Here is a 16,181-nt window from a genome sequence, read left to right as displayed (position 1 = left end):
AACACTGTACACTGGGCAACCTGAAAGAAACTTTCTGAAGTAAAAGAAAAAGGAGGGTTGAGATTTAGAGATCTAATGGCTTTCAAGACAGCCTTGCTTGCAAAGCAAATTTGGAGAATTACGCAAGGTGATAAAAAGCTAAATACGTGAGAGATCCAAGGTGGCTAGAGAAGGAACCCTTAAAATCAAGATCATAGTGCTAGAAAAGTATCCACAGTGCAAGGAAGCTATTGCTCGAGGGTTATGGAAAAGAATTGGTGATGGACCAAGTGTGAACATTTGGAAGAATAAGTGGTTAATAGGCTCAGAAAAAGGCATAGTGACCACAAGAAGACCTGCAAATTGTCATTTTGAAAATGTAGGTTATTTGATAGAGTATGGCAGATGGAAAAAGGAGACCCTACAGCAACTATTCAGTAAAATGAGGCAGAACTGATAGAAAATATCCTTCTTAGCCTGCATAGAAGTATGGACAGATCATTTTTTAGTTTTTCCAAAACTGGTGTGTATCCTGTAAAATCTGGATATGAAGTGGCTAAAGAGGAGGATAACTAGCATAGGAAAAAGGAGGGGATCAATGCTGAAACTAGTTGGGAGATTAGGAAACACTGTGTTTGGAAAAGGCTACGGGGACTAAACATAAAGGCAAAATTGAATCACTTTATGTGGAAATGTCTGCAAAACTATATCCCAGTTAATGAGATGATTTTTAGAAGTCTAGGAAAGAGGGATGGAAGATGTGATTGTTGTAGGGAAGAATTTGAAACTATAGAGCATATGTTCTTCTTTTGTGAAAATGCTGAGCTGGTCTGGAAACTGGCTCCAATCAAATGGGAGGGGCTAAAAGAACAACACAACTTGTGGAAATAGTGGAAGATGGCAATGCAAGCAAGCTCAATGGACCATGGTCGAGACAGGATCAACATTACTATCAATATATTGTCGCAAATCTGGAAAGTTCAGAACAAAAAAGTATTTGAGAAAATCAATCCTGACACAAACAAGATTGTGCAAAAGACACAAGAAGATTGGATGGAGTATGAATAGGCGAAAGAAACTGAAACTGAAGAACCAGTGAATGTTGTTGTGCAAGAACAAAAATAGATCAAGAGAGAGCCACTAATGGAAGGAGTGATTAGGTTGCATACTGATGTAGCAATATCAGCAAGAATGGTAAAAATTGGGTAAGGAGTAATAGCAAGAAATTGGATAGGAAAAATTGTGAAGACAAAAGGGATAGTACATCAGAGAAGGAGTGAAGCCAACATGATGGAAGCATTAGCTATAAGAAATGCCTTAGTGATGGCCAAAGATGCAGGGTCGACCAAAATAGAGGTCTACACAGACTTCAAATCAGTGGCGGATCAAATCAACACATGCAATGTAAATAACTACAACATTGCAATTATCCTGGAGGACATTCAGGATTTAAGGCAGTGGTTTCAATCCTGTAGCTTTTCTTTTCTGAATAGAGCAGAAAACAGATGCAGCCATGAAGTTGCTCAATTTGCAGTAAAGTTAGTCCAGGACATAGAATAGGAATGTGATTTCTCAATATGGCTATTAGAAATAGCAAGAAAGGAGACGAGGGCAGTGGCCCCTTTTTTGTAATTGTAGTATCCAGTTTGATATATAAAAGCTGTTAACGTTTGTTGGGAAAGAGAAAAGGGAAGTGGTTGAGTTTAAATACTCCCTCCGTCCCAATTATTTAGTTATATTTTGGAAATCCAACTTTTTAAAAATAGTGGTTTGATTGTGATGTTTGTGTTTTTCTTTCCAATTTTACTCTCACAAATTCAAAATTTAAATTTGAATGATAACATGCCTATGATTAGAAAGAAGGGCTATATTAGAAAGAAAGACTAAAATGTGCTTTGATTTTCCTAATATGACAAATGTTTGGAACATCCCAAAATAGAAAGTACGACACTTTCAATGAGACGAGAAGACTAGGATTTACAGCAAATACTAATCCAATTATGAGATCAGGTAATATTTGAAAATTCAAGATCAATGGATAATAACTTAAAAATTCATTCTCCATAATTTTACAAAATAAAAAGCAAAACCCACACTCAAAAGAAAAACAAAAACGGTTTATTTGAATATATAAAGAAAAAAATAAACAGAAATGTATGAGCATGAATTTATTAATAATCAAATACTAAAAGGTTTCAAACCCTGCATATCTTAAAATTAGGGATTTCTCCTTATTTAGTACGGATGAGATTGAAGAACAGTTGAAGTAACAATACAGGATACGTATGCATTGCTAGTTGCTACTTCGCGCCATTTTCAGCTCAGTTGAGAGCAGCTTTGAGGGGAAAAATGGCGGAAGGGGAAGAAGTGGAGAACAAGCAGGTGATACTGAACCACTGCGTCAGGGGTTCTCCGAAGGAGAGCGATATGGAAATCAGGACCGCCAGAAAGAAGCTGAAGCTTCCGGGAGGCTCTTCGGGCGCAATTTTGGTGAAAAATCTCTACTTGTCTTGTGAACCTTACACTTACGTGACAAACGGCATGAGCAAGATGGAAGGCAAGATCGAAGGCGTCAACTTGGAGTCCTTCAATCCAGGCTCTGTAAGTATAAATATATAGATTTGGATAATTTTTTTTTAATATTAAATGTGAAATTTTTTTGCGAGGTTGCTGTGAGTGCTTTTGGATGACTATCTTATTGTTCTTTTGTTTGATTAGCCCTTTTTGGGCCAGTGACCTTCCAATTCCATCCTCCTAAACTTTGTTCAAAAGCGAAAAAGGGAAGTATTGAGAAGGTCATGAAAAGCAAGAATAATAGAAGCCAATGGACTACAAATAAAAGCAATTTTCGAGGTCCAGAAAAGTGATATACTTACAGGTTGGTATTTTACTAATAAATCATGTTGAAATTAATCTAGGTGTATCAGTTGTTGGCTTAAGATTATTCCGTGTTGTAGGGATCTTATGTTAAAGATACTCTGTTCAAAACTTTTGTTGCTTTGCACCACTATCCTAGAATGAGATTACGGAATAAAAGGAGTTGTTTTGGGTAGGTAATCACTTGCAAGTGAAAATAAGCAGAAATGAAGAGCTTGCTTTAGACTGAAAGCTAGAGAAGATCATTTTCATCTAATAATTAGTGAGTTTCTTGAAAATGGTAGAGGCAGAGGACGTGAGTAACGCCCAGGTGATAATGAAAAGTATGTAAATGGTCTTCCCAAAGAGACCTGTTTGCGTTGATTTTTGGCAGCTGACGAACTGACGTCGATGTTGTAGTTGTTGCGAGCATGCCACCTGATTTGGATCAGGAAAATGATGAAAAATGAGCTGATATCTGTAAGCGAGAGGATGTGCCCTCTGACTTGTAGACCACTGTTGTCCATCTGCCATCAGTAGCCTCAAGGGCTTGAAATTCATGACAAAGTGACTGATAAAGAAAGCAATGGGAAGAAAGCTAATTTATAAACTGATAAAGGAATTAAAGTTTGAAACATGACCTTGCCGGAAATTCAACAATTGATTGGAAATATAAAGATTGCTTGAAATATAAAGACTGCTTGGAAACATGAAATGGAAAGGTTAAACGAAAGGGAAATGATTGCAAGAAAGCTTGGGAAATCCTAAAGCTAGCCTAAAGAATCTATGAACGCTTCTAAATTGAGAGCATTTTCCCATGAAAAGTACTATTTTTGAGAGAATTTCTTTGAGTTGTTTGTCATGTTGAGAGTTGGTAAATGTTCTGATGTAATCTCCAAGTATTTTTAGTTTGCTTCTTTATTTGTGGTGGTAGATGTTGCTGATAAACCCATTTCCACATCTTATGGAATCATGGCTGGTTTGGTGTTCCACTCCCTGACCTCATGGTTTGGTGTTCAACTCCCTGACCTCATGGTTTATTGCTGATTTAGTGGTCCACCTCTTAGATATCCTCCTACCACGCCAGCCATATCAGCTGAAACGTGGGTAGCAGGAATCACCCACTTCCTTACCTCTAGGAATTTATAACTCCCACATCCCTGATTTTTACGACCATGATCTGGTGCATGATTTCTGATAAATTGGTTAGCGTAATCTGGTTCCTTTCTCCTTTTTATATCTGCATCTATCTGCATATGTTTGTGGATGCCAAATTGCCAACAGGTGTGTGAATATCACCATTATGCCGATTATTGATCGGGCTCTAATGAATGCTGCCGAAAAGTTCTATCTGCCCATAAGTTGTAAATATTGCACCAACAGCCGATATGATTTTCGCACCTTGTTCCATAAGGCTGAAGCTCCCAGAAGGTTCTGATAATTTTTGCTAGTGAAGAATCTGTATTTGTCCTGTGATCCTCACATGAGAAATTGTATGCTGAAACTCGAGGGAAGCTATGTTGAGTCCTTTATTTGAGGCTCTGTAAGTCTGTTTCATTTCCAAAGACCATTATTGAGAGCCTGTTGTTATTCATTGAACTTGGCCAATGTTGAATTTAAGGAATGAACAATTACAGCAACGTGAAATCAAGAGGCACTGGTTTGCATATGCTTTTGTCTTAAGAACTATCAAAAAAATGGATTGAGTCTCTAAGGTCATCATGTGTGAAATGATGCGGCAAAATAAAGATTCAATTTACAGTTTGGAGAAAAAACTTGCTTATAATTAGCTTCATATCATCTAAATGTTTCAGAAAAGGATAGCACGTGTTTTTTAGAGCTTCTTAAGTTATCAGATATGATATAACATCATAACTTCGGATTGGTAGTGCATAATCACATCTAGGTTACAGGTGACTCTAATGGCAGGTTGTGGTTGGTAATCCAGGTTGCAGTTTAGTGATTGAGATTCTTTCAGGGGCTCTTTCCATCAATGGCTTTCCATTTTGTGATCTTGCAAGCACATAATGCTTGTGCATATATTATTAATTTTTGGCATTTTTAGTGGTCCATATCAACTGGATACCTGTGTTAAGATCGGCAATTGTAAGTTGTCTAACATGGGTGCTCCAAGTTACATTTTTTAACCGATTGCCAGAATATATTATCAGCATGATAGGTACTGTCAACAGTGGTTAATGATTCAATTGAGAGAGGACAAAGGTAAGTCAAGATCATAACTTCTTGTCATTGCTTTCGTTGTAGCCTATAGTGGGATATGGAGTTGCTGAAGTTCTGGATTCTAGTCATCCAAATTTCAAGAAAGGTGATCTGGTTTGGGGAATCACTACATGGGAAGAATACAGCATTATCACTTCCACAGAGGGTCTCTTTAAGATTCAGCACACAGATGTGCCTTTGTCCTACTATACAGGCATCCTGGGTAAGTTTCTCACCAACATTTCATTTTTTCAATATTGAGAGTGTGTTTCTTTGATTGGTTAATAATGATGAAGTAAACTAATATTTTGCTTCCCTGTGTTGTCTTAATTATGATGCAATTTCAGAGAATCCACTTCCTGTACCAGATATCCAAGCATCGACCTAAATAGTAGCTCTCCAGTGGAAGTTTGTGTTCAAGTGTAATTTGGTATTTTTAATAAGGGATAATATCAGAAATCTCCCTTGAGGTTTCTCTTCATATCACTTGGCACTCTTGAGCTTTTAGAAATATCACTTACCTTCCCCTAGTAATTGTAAAAAGACTATATTAACCCTCATTTGACACATAATTCACAACATATCAAATAAATGGAGCTCAAAAATTTTAAAAAAAAAAATGAAATGAAAGTCACTTTCTTCTTTTTTTCCCTTTTCTCCATCATTCTCTCGTACTCATTTTTTGGATGACTATGCAATATTTTATTTGTAAATTATAATAAATTGAATTTTGTTTATCTTTTACTTTTTGTAATTATGATAAAGTGGGGTATGATTTATTTGCTTATTTGAGTTGATTTTTATAATGATTGGTACAGTTTAATAGTTTGAGCAAGGGTTGAGAAGATGTTGGAAAAAAATATAAATTCATAAGAAATCAATTTTGAACATATAGAGTTAAAATTGATACAAGTGTATTTCTTTTCAAATTTTTTTTTTATTTTTCAAATTTGTATCTTTATGGGGTATAGCATTATGATGTAGTAGTACTACAAAAGATTGTTTTTGAGGTGATGGTTTTCATCAAGTGAAACAAAGTGGTCTAGAAACATTTTTATTTAGCAAGTGAAAGGGTTGTTTAGGATTTTTAAAAATTTTGTTAAACAAGTAACAAAAGTAAGAGAGGTAAGTGATATTTTTAAAACCTTAGGAGTGCCAAGTGATATTAAGACAAACCTCAGGGGAGGTTTCTGATATTATCCCTTTTACATAATGATTTCCTGTAAACCATAACAAGTTTTACCTGTCGTAAAGGAGGGAAGAGGGGGAGGCGGAGAGACAGAGACAGATAGAGAGGGAGGGACAGAGGGAGGGAGGTAGGGAGCTAGAGAGAGAATAATTGAAATATTATGCAGCAGGTTAACATGTTTAAAAGAGGAGCATTCTTCCTTTTTCCTGCAATAGTTTATCGTGAAGAATAATGATGAACATTAAAAGTCAGATAGACTCTCATTCCCTTTCTATCCTCCGCAGTCCCTTCCATTTTCAACTCGTGATAGTGAAATCTTATGGTCTTTAAAAAGAAAGGGGTCCTGTAATTTGTTAGTTCTGCCTACCACAGATGCTCAGGCATAAACACCATGAGCTAGTAATCCAAATCTTCTAGTCATTTTTTCATTTAGTCTCTTGCTCTCATCACGAATAATTTTTCCCTAAATGATGTTCCACTAACTGATCATTCAGGTATACAGTAATTGCAGCTTCTTGAACTATGTTATCTGTAATGTCTCAATCTGCTATATTGAAGAAATTTTTATCGTTCTGGAAGAAACATTTATGTGATTTATTGTGCAAAATCTTGCCCTTTAATTACTTGCAAAGTGATAGTTTCAACCGGCCCCCCCTGCTTGGGTGCACTTATTATCTCCATAGGTTTTCTAATTGGCTTTGAGTTGCTAACAGGTATGCCTGGCATGACTGCTTATGCTGGTTTTTTTGAGGTGTGCTCTCCTAAGAAGGGAGAACGTGTTTTTATTTCAGCAGCTTGTGGAGCAGTTGGCCAACTTGTTGGGCAATTTGCAAAGCTATTTGGCTGCTATGTTGTTGGAAGTGCTGGAAGCAAAGAGAAGGTCAGTGCATTGAGAAGTCCACTCCATAGGTTTCTGTTTGAGCTCATAATACCCTGCATGTCATAACTCTGCATTTAGATGATGGTCAAGCTTGTAGTAGTTCTGCTAAAATGTCTGTCCATCCAAACATTCAAATTCTTTCATGTTCAATATCTAGTGTGATTGATGTGAGCAAAAGTTGGAATCCCATAACCAAGTGATGAGTTTTTGAGTATCTATTTGGACAAATTGCGTTTTTCCTTGGCTAAGAATCCTCAAACATCACGCGAGGCCTGTTGAAGTGGAAGCTATATAAATCTATATATGTCGTGGAACTACTTGTTATCCTGAAGATGCTTCTAGAAACCGAATTGGAATGTGAACTATGTTTAGGACATTCCTTAGCTTTGCAGTTCACAATATGTTTCAGATTCAAATTTTTTACTGCCCCGTGTATCTAGTGACCTGCTTCAGATATTTGGTATAATTACTGTCTCTCAGAAAAGTGTTCTGGTGATTCTGGTATGTGGATCTAAAAGCCTAAAAGATCAATTAACTCAATTTGCTTGTTTTTGCTGCTATTGACATTTGTTTTTTGTTGTTAAGGTTGATTTATTGAAGAACAAGTTGGGGTTTGACGAAGCTTTCAACTATAAAGAAGAGGCACATTTAAATGCGGCTCTGGAAAGGTCAGCTTTCGATAATAGTGGGATTAATGAAGAATTAAGGAAAAAAAAGCCCTTAAATTCTGCTTTTTTCTGGAACAGCATAGTTCTTTATGAAGAGGGCGTTTTACCTAGATAAAGCATGTTGATGTGCCACTGAGAAGTATATTTAGCTCAAAATGGATTTTTCAGATTCTCAGATTGATTTCATCTCAAAGTTGGCATTTATAATTTCTTGTTTCTTTGTGTCATTCAAACTACTTTCTGTGCATGACATCAAGGTGATCTGCAATTTTATTGGTATTTTCTACAGCTAGAAGGACACAGGCTTCTGACTCGAATCTTGATTTTGCAGGTATTTTCCAGATGGTATTGATATTTACTTCGACAATGTAGGTGGAAAGATGCTTGATGCTGTGCTTCTAAACATGACCGTCCACAGCCGCATTGCTGCCTGTGGCATGATTTCGCAATATAACCTTGAGCATCCCGAAGGAATTCACAATCTGCTTTGCCTACTCACCAAGCGAATTCGAATGGAAGGATTTCTAGTGTTTGATTACTACCATCTCTATCCTAAGTTCCTGGAAATGATTATCCCACAGATTAAAGAAGGGAAGATTACTTATGTGGAAGATATAGCTGAAGGCCTTGAGAATGGCCCAAGTGCTCTGATACGGCTATTCTCAGGGCGCAACATTGGGAAGCAGCTGGTAGCAGTTACCCCTGGATAATGTATATCATCTGGAATTGCCCTTTTCAAATTTAGTGCTTTGGTTTTGTCTAGTATGCTCATGCAATCTTTGGGAAGCAAATCGTGGTTGCTGTGAATAATCAATAATGTATATCGAGTGGAACTCATGTAAGTGCTTTCAGCTTTGGTGCTTGGCTTTATCCTATCGATATATCATCTTGTCAAATACGTAAATAGAATCTTCCTCTTTTCCGAAGCCCAATATCAGAGCATCTTGTATGATCTTTTTGCATTCCTTTGAGTACAGGGAAGATCAGTTGGTGCTTTTCTGTGTAAATCAACAGCATTTTGCTTTATATCCACAGAGTTGACATGGAGAAACAATGACCTCTGTACATGGCCCTGAAGAGTCCAGACTAAGGAGCAGTTGGTTCATCAACTTCTCTCTAGTGAGAGAAATTAGTAAACAACTTGTAGTAGATAGAACTCTAGTTTCAGTTTCAAATGCATTGATAAAATGGATCAAAGCGCTGACTGATTTGCTAAGGGCAGCATCTGCAGAGAACCAGGATTGCATGCAGGTCTTTAGGGAACCTCCAACTGAACTTAAGGAAACTCTTGGAGCGGACATCTTAGGGGTTGCTACCCCACGTTTGGTAACCGTTTAAGAGGATGAACCTCTCTCTTTTGTTTAAAAAAAAAAAAAAAGAACAAGTGCAAATCTACCTTGAGCACTCCACCATTCTCAAGTGTTGCAGCTAAAACCTGAGAGTACGAGGCAAATGATGATACCATCAATATATGGGCAGGTGTATCAAATGCCAATGCCAATGCAAGGAATTCACCCTAGGTATTGATTTAAGCATCAAAGACTTGTTTGGAGACAAAAAGTCCCGTTTTTTATTTGAATCGATAGGAGGTATTTTATGGATACTTGCTCCTAGGTATGTATATCCATCAAAGTTAATGCATATTCGAGGAAGCTCGACTTGACCAAGGAACTTATTAACTGTACCAACGGGAGCTTATGCCACTTCAAAACTCGCTCAATTTTTAGCTTTAACAACAGGCATGAAACACCTTTTATCTATCTACGCCTCAAATCATCTGTCCTGAATTTTATCTCTATCACGTCTTTGTTTAACTATCATGTGTATTGATTAAAAATTTTTAAAATTCTTAAAAAAAAAAGTGAATAGAAGTTTATTTAGGAACTTTTTTTTGAATAATACTATCGCACTTTTTATAGTGTTATATATGAATAATACTATAGCACTTCTCCAAATAACCTTCTATTTAAACAATGAAAAAATCTACAAAGTCCCCCCCCCCCTCCCAAAAAAAACCCACATTAATTTTATCCTTTTTCCAGTACCAAAAAAAAAATTTATCCTATTTTCCAAACAACTAAAACAAACAAAATGGTTTTTCATTTATCAGCATAATTTCATTCGTATCTTTTTTCAGATAACACAAACAATCGTTCGTCAACGATGTAACAATATATAAACAATTTATAAATCATTATTAACTATATGTATGAATTCACAGCAACAATGTGATACTGTTGCTCTCGCATATTTTTCACGTGAGTCCATGCATAATATTACCACGTTTTACAAATGATGAATAAGAAATCATAAGTTGTTGGCCATGCATTTATTGCTTCATTAACAGTTAAAACTAACAATTGTCCTGTCAAACACCCTCACTACACGCACTATATAAATACATCCTCCTTAAATGCCACCAGTCCACCGGGGCCGGCACCAACATTACCGCCACCAGTTTAATCTTGGAGAGCATTTCAGAAATGGCGGAAGAAGAAGTAGCGGAGAACAAGCAGGTGATACTGAAGCACTATGTCAGTGGTTTTCCAAAAGAGAGTGATATGGAAATCAGAACCACCAAAACCCAGCTGAAGCTCCCGGAAGGTTGTTCGGGGGCAATTTTGGTGAAGAATCTCTACTTGTCTTGTGACCCTTACATGAGAAACCGCATGAGGAAGATGGAAGGCAGCTACATTGAGTCCTTTACTCCTGGCTCCGTAAGTAGAAGTATACGGATTTGAATAATAATTTAATATTAAATGTCAATTCTGCCAAGTTTCTTTTTCATTTTGATTTGTTGTTGCTAGGGGTCCTTTTGGATGATTATCTTATTGTTTCTCTTTCTTTTCCTTTTTTTTTTTTTTAATATGTTTTACTTAATTGTGCTGTTTGTTTGGGAGCATCATGTGGAATTGAACTATGTAGAATGTGCTCAAAGAATATGCGGTGATGGGCGTCTATAGTTAATTAGTTAGTTGATATTATTTTATGGTAATTAGTTATGGATTATGGTTGAGTACTGAAAGTTTTGGAGTATCTATATCTTTAAGTAGAACAAATTCTGAATTCCCTGAAATTTTTATTCGAAAGATTTGACCTTTTGTCAGTAAGTCAAGCTAATAACTTGATGTCATTGCTTTCATTGTAGCCTATAGGTGGATATGGAGTGGCTGAAGTTTTGGATTCTACTCATTCAAACTTCAACAAAGGTGATCTGGTTTGGGGAAGGACTACATGGGAAGATCATAGCATTATCACTTCAACAGAAAGTCTCGCTAAGATTCAGCACACAGATGTGCCTCTGTCCTACTATACAGGCATCCTGGGTGAGATTATCAAAAAACATTTTTCAGTAGTGAAATTTGGTCCCTTAATTGGTGAGCAATGACAAAATAAAGTAACATTTTGGTTTCGTGTGTTGAATTTAGCATGTCTTGATTTCAATGCAATTGCATAGAGTATCCTTCCTGCACCAGATATGAGTATTGAGATGAATTGCTCTCCAACAGATGTTTGTGTTCAAGTTGAATGCCAGTTTGGTATCTTAAATGCTTTTTTTTTTCCTGGAAGCCTTATCAAGCTTTACCTCTGTGCGCGGTCGCCCGGGGGGAGGGGGGGAGGTGCAGGGGGAGAGAGAGAGAGCATATTGAAACATCATGCAGGTGGTTAAAATGTTTAAAAGAGGAGCATTTTTCCATTTTTGTGCAAAATTTTATTGTAAGCAATAACAATTATCACTGAAAATAAGATAGACTCTTATGTCCTTTCTAACCCTGCAGTTCCTTCCATTTGCAACTCTTTAAAAGTTAAAATCTCCATCTTTCTAAAAGGACAAGGGTCCTGTAATTTATTAGCTCTGCCTATAGCTATGAGCTAGTAATCGAAGTCTTTCACCCCTTTATTCATTTACTATCTGGCTCTCTTCATGAATACTTTGTCTCTAGATGATGTTCCACTAACAGATCATGTAGCTTGACAGTAATGGGAGCTTCTTGAGCTACTTATCTATTTGCAGTTATGTCTGAATGTACTATCTTGCGGAAAATATATCTCATAAGATAAAACATTACATCAATTATTAGGCATAATTTTTGTCCTTCTATTACTTGAAAAGTGATATTCCAAACACCCCCCTCCCTTTTCTTTTCCCTGCTGACTTATTGTTGCCATGGGTTGTGTAATTTGCTTCGAGTCGCTAACAGGTATGCCCGGAATGACTGCTTACGCTGGTTTTTTCGAGGTATGCTCTCCTAAGAAAGGAGAACGTGTCTTTATTTCAGCCGCTTCTGGAGCTGTTGGCCAACTTGTTGGGCAATTTGCAAAGTTATTTGGTTGCTATGTTGTTGGAAGTGCTGGAAGCAAAGAAAAGGTGAGTGCCTTGAGAGGTCCACCTCATTTTCTCCTAATTCCAGGTTGGGGTGTGAAACTATTTGAGTCTCTTCATACAATTGGATTTAAATGATAGTCAAACTTGTAATAGTTCTGCTAAAAAGTCTACCAATCTGGAAATTCTAGATTTTTTCATATTCAGCTGCTTAAGTTAGAATGCCATAGGCAACTAAGCAATTGATGAGTTCTTTGAGTTTGAACAAACTGCATTTCTTCTTGCTTGATAATTTCAAACTTCATGTCAGACCTGTTGAAATGAAAGCTAAATAAACCTATGTATGACCTGTAACTACTAGTAATCCTGGAGTAGGTTCTATAAACCAAATGGGATTGTGAACTATGTTTAACTCCTTTCTTAGCTTTAAAGTTTAAAAAAATGTTTTTGCTTCATGTTTTTTACTGCCCTATGTACCTAATGACCGGCATCAGGCATTTGGCACAATTTTATTTTTTACAGAATAGTGTTCTGGTGATTCCGCTATGTAGATCTAAAAGCCAAGAACACCGATTAACTCATTTGTTTTTGCTGCTATTGACTTTTTTTTTTAAAGGTTGATTTATTGAAGAACAAGTTCGGGTTTGACAAAGCTTTTAACTATAAAGAAGAGGCAGATTTAAATGCAGCTCTTAAAAGGTCAGCTTTCCCTATCAGTGGGATTAATGAGGATTTGAGAGAAAACAATTAAAATCTGCTTTTTCTCTGGAATCATATTATTCGCTGGAAAAGCATAGATCTTGATGAAGAGGATGATTTACTCAGAGACAGCGTGTTGATGTGCCCCTAGATAGTATTTTTTAGGTCAAAATGGACTTTTCAGATTCTCAAGATCGATTCCATCTCTTCACAGTTGGCACTCATTTTTTTTTCTTTTACATTGTTAAACTACTTGGGGCCACATGACATCAGGGTGATCTCCAATTTGTCTTCGTACTTTCTACAGCTAGAAGAATGTAGATTTCTTACTTGAATCTTGATTTTGCAGGTATTTTCCAGATGGTATTGATATTTACTTCGATAATGTAGGAGGAAAGATGCTTGATGCCGTGCTTCTACACATGACCCTCCACAGCCGCATTGCTGCTTGTGGCATGATTTCACAATATAATCTTGAGCAGCCAGAAGGAGTTCGCAATCTGATGTGCTTGATCACCAAGCAAATTCGAATGGAAGGATTTTTAGTGTTTGATTACTATCATCTCTATCCTAAGTTCCTGGAAATGATTATCCCACAGATAAAAGAAGGGAAGATCACTTATGTGGAAGACATAGCTGAAGGCCTTGAGAATGCCCCGCGTGCTTTGATGGGGCTATTCTCGGGGCGCAACATTGGGAAGCAGGTGGTAGCTGTTACCCGTGGATAGTGTACATCATCTAGAATTGTCCTTTTCAAGGTTTGTGCTTTGGTTTTGTCTTGTATTCTTGGTATCTCATGCAATGCTGGGAAGCAAATAGTAGCTGTTGTAAACATAATAATGTGTGTCGAGTGGAACTCACGGGAGTGCTTTCAGAGCCCAGTAGCAGCATTAATCTTCTCTTTTTGTGATCTGTTGAGTACAGGAACGATCAGTTGTTGCTTTTCTGTGTTACAGATATTAATCAACAGCAAATTACCTTAAGAATGACAGATGCAGCATTTTGCATTATTTCCACAGACTTGACATGGAAAAACGGATGACTTCTATAAATTATTCAGAATCCTATGGGTGTTAACAAAATAGGTACAGTTAAAGTTGTGAGGAAAAGAGAGAAAATTGAGAAAATAGTTCAGCTGCCAATTGAGGCACTAAAAACTAAGCAGTTGGTTCATCAACTTCTCTTTAGTGAGACAACATAGTGAACAACAGCTTGTAGTAAATGGAAACTACCTGAGATGCTTTAGTTAAAGGTATGCAAAGGTCTTTGTTCCATTCAAATCACATGCATTTTAAACCAAGCTGCTCATTTGAGAAAAGAGTCTGCACGAAATCTTGCAACGACTGTCTACTATGTTTTAAAACCTTTTAATTTGAGAATTATAATTCTGGATGGGAAATGGTGCCCTGTGGCAGGAGATATGCTACTTCAGTAAAGAGACTTCAGCAGCTCACTCCCTGTGAGCTTGTTGCTGTGCTTGATGTAGATGGTGCTACTATCTGGTTGCTTAGCAGTACCGGATGTGTTACAGTTAGATCAGCTTTGAAAGTTCTTTGTCCTGCTGGAAATAATGGTTCTTGTCATAGACTGGTTTGGGATAAGGGGTCTATACCCTAGTTCTGTGCCCAAGTTCTCTTTTATCCTGTGGCTGCTATGTACAATGAGATTGTATACTAAAGACAAAATGAGAAGATTGGGATGTTTGAATGGCTCTTCTGACTGTGTTTTATGTAATGGTGCAGAGAAGTCTATCGAACACCCATCTTTTGAGTGCAAATTATGCCTTATGCTCCGTTTTCAGAGGTTCATACTCTTGCTCTGTGGAATTTAGTTGGCTATGTTAGCATTGGAAGTCAAATACACTTGTGGATAAATTCCGTAGGCTGGCTCTTGCTGTTACAGTCTACCATGTGTGGAGAGGTAGAAATGAAGCAATTTTTCAGAAGAGACATTTTTCTGCAGTTGGCATTATGACAAACATAGTTGAAGCACTGAGGCACACAGGAACCTCCTGGAGAGGTGTCTCCAGAACCAAAGAAATCTGGAAGCTGATCCTTGAATGTGGTATTTCCCACAAGCGCTTTTGATAGGCATTAGCCATCCTCTTGTATTGATAGTGTTTTGCTTTCTGCAATGTGCAGGTAGCTGTAGCTACTGTGTGTAAACTTTTAAAACATCTGATAAGTGAATAATAGAAATATTTTCATTATTTCCCTATCTCTATTTTACTCTCTTTATTCTCTATTTTTAATAGTTTATTTTATTAGTTTCACAACATTTAAGGCATTTTAAAATTTGAAATTCTTCTTTTTGGAGTGTTTTTAAAGGATTTAAAAATTATGTTCCTTTATTCCATCTCTCGTCCTCCCCTCCATCACCACCTAGGGCTGTCAACGGGCCAGGTCCGGGCTGGAATTCATTATTCCAGACCCGGACCCGAATTACTATACCGGACCCGGATCGACCCGTTTATCCGACGGGTCTTTTATTCTATGTTCCGGATCCGGCGGGTCCCGGATCCGGGTCGGGTCTACCCGAACAAATTTAGCAAAATTTATAATTTCTAATAAAAATGAGAAAAAAATATATTTGTAAACTAATTTCTAACTAATGCAAAGAAAAAACCAAATAAGAAAAGAAATCAAATTGACTTTACTCAAATACATCACCCTAATCAAATTATATTGATAAATATATATTTTTTAAATTATTAATTCATTTATATTCGGATCCGGGTCTAATACGGATCGGAATACTATATTCCGTATCCGACCCGTTTTTTTGTTTGATAAGACGGATCCAAATCCGGATCCGGAAAACAGAATTAAATCCCTACCCATACCGGTAATAATTTCACCGATCCGATCCGGATCCGGATCTAGACCCGACCCGTTGGCAGGCCTATCACCACCTTCACCGGGAATGACAATAAGAATGGGTGTCCATCCTGTAGGGAATGAATGGGGCAAGAATTGGGACAGGGATGGGGGGATTTTTCTCCTCCCACCAAAAGACGAGCCAATGGGCAAGGGAGCATACCTCTGCCCATCCTCCATCCCATCTCCCACACAGTGAATTAGATAAACATTAAGGCCTTGTTTAGATTGTTATTTTTTTATAAAAAAATTTTACATTTTTTGTGAACACATTTTCTAATCACTTTTTTATCTCAACATATATCAAATTACCATAAAATATTTTTCTATAAAATTTTGTAAAATTAGCAATCCAAACGAGTTCTAAAATACACGAGTCCCTCTGCTGAGCACTTCCACGTATTGACAACAAAGAAAGCAAACTCCCTTCAAACCCTTATGAGCTCAATCCATCCACATGCTCCATTATTTCTCCAAACTTCTGACCCTG

General features: G+C 37.1%; 2 protein-coding genes across 7 annotated transcripts; both read left to right on the top strand.

Annotated features, from left to right (window-relative positions):
- Positions 1-2,134: 2,134 nt before the first annotated feature.
- On the top strand, positions 2,135-9,463 carry LOC113737002 (2-alkenal reductase (NADP(+)-dependent)-like). Of its 3 annotated transcripts, none has more exons than XR_003459889.2 (6): positions 2,135-2,580; positions 5,101-5,278; positions 6,958-7,124; positions 7,710-7,792; positions 8,124-8,630; positions 8,828-9,463. XR_003459889.2 is itself a non-coding variant. In XM_027264245.2 (5 exons), the coding sequence occupies exons 1-5, from the start codon at positions 2,329-2,331 to the stop codon at positions 8,500-8,502; spliced, it is 1,059 nt and encodes a 352-aa protein (XP_027120046.1). In that variant the 5' UTR covers positions 2,135-2,328; the 3' UTR covers positions 8,503-8,724. The 3 variants fall into 3 exon arrangements, 1 of the variants encoding a protein (XP_027120046.1); XR_003459888.2 differs by having other exon boundaries at positions 8,770-9,463; XM_027264245.2 differs by lacking the exon at positions 8,828-9,463 and having other exon boundaries at positions 8,124-8,724.
- A 697-nt stretch (positions 9,464-10,160) lies between these two features.
- Positions 10,161-15,032, top strand: LOC113736998 (2-alkenal reductase (NADP(+)-dependent)). 4 transcript variants are annotated; one of them, XM_027264240.2, is made up of 6 exons: positions 10,162-10,509; positions 10,941-11,118; positions 11,995-12,161; positions 12,733-12,815; positions 13,165-13,573; positions 14,231-14,550. In XM_027264240.2, the coding sequence occupies exons 1-5, from the start codon at positions 10,276-10,278 to the stop codon at positions 13,541-13,543; spliced, it is 1,041 nt and encodes a 346-aa protein (XP_027120041.1). In that variant the 5' UTR covers positions 10,162-10,275; the 3' UTR covers positions 13,544-13,573; positions 14,231-14,550. The 4 variants fall into 4 exon arrangements, with proteins under 4 accessions (XP_071939683.1, XP_027120041.1, XP_027120040.1 ...); XM_027264239.2 differs by lacking the exon at positions 14,231-14,550 and adding an exon at positions 14,558-15,032 and having other exon boundaries at positions 10,163-10,509; XM_072083582.1 differs by lacking the exon at positions 14,231-14,550 and having other exon boundaries at positions 10,161-10,509; positions 12,073-12,161; positions 13,165-13,825.
- Positions 15,033-16,181: the final 1,149 nt, after the last annotated feature.

Source organism: Coffea arabica, chromosome 3e (genome assembly GCF_036785885.1).
Source record: "Coffea arabica cultivar ET-39 chromosome 3e, Coffea Arabica ET-39 HiFi, whole genome shotgun sequence".
Classification (NCBI taxonomy): domain Eukaryota; kingdom Viridiplantae; phylum Streptophyta; class Magnoliopsida; order Gentianales; family Rubiaceae; genus Coffea; species Coffea arabica.
Note: the sequence above shows the minus strand (reverse complement) of the source record. Positions and strands in the feature narration are given on the sequence as shown.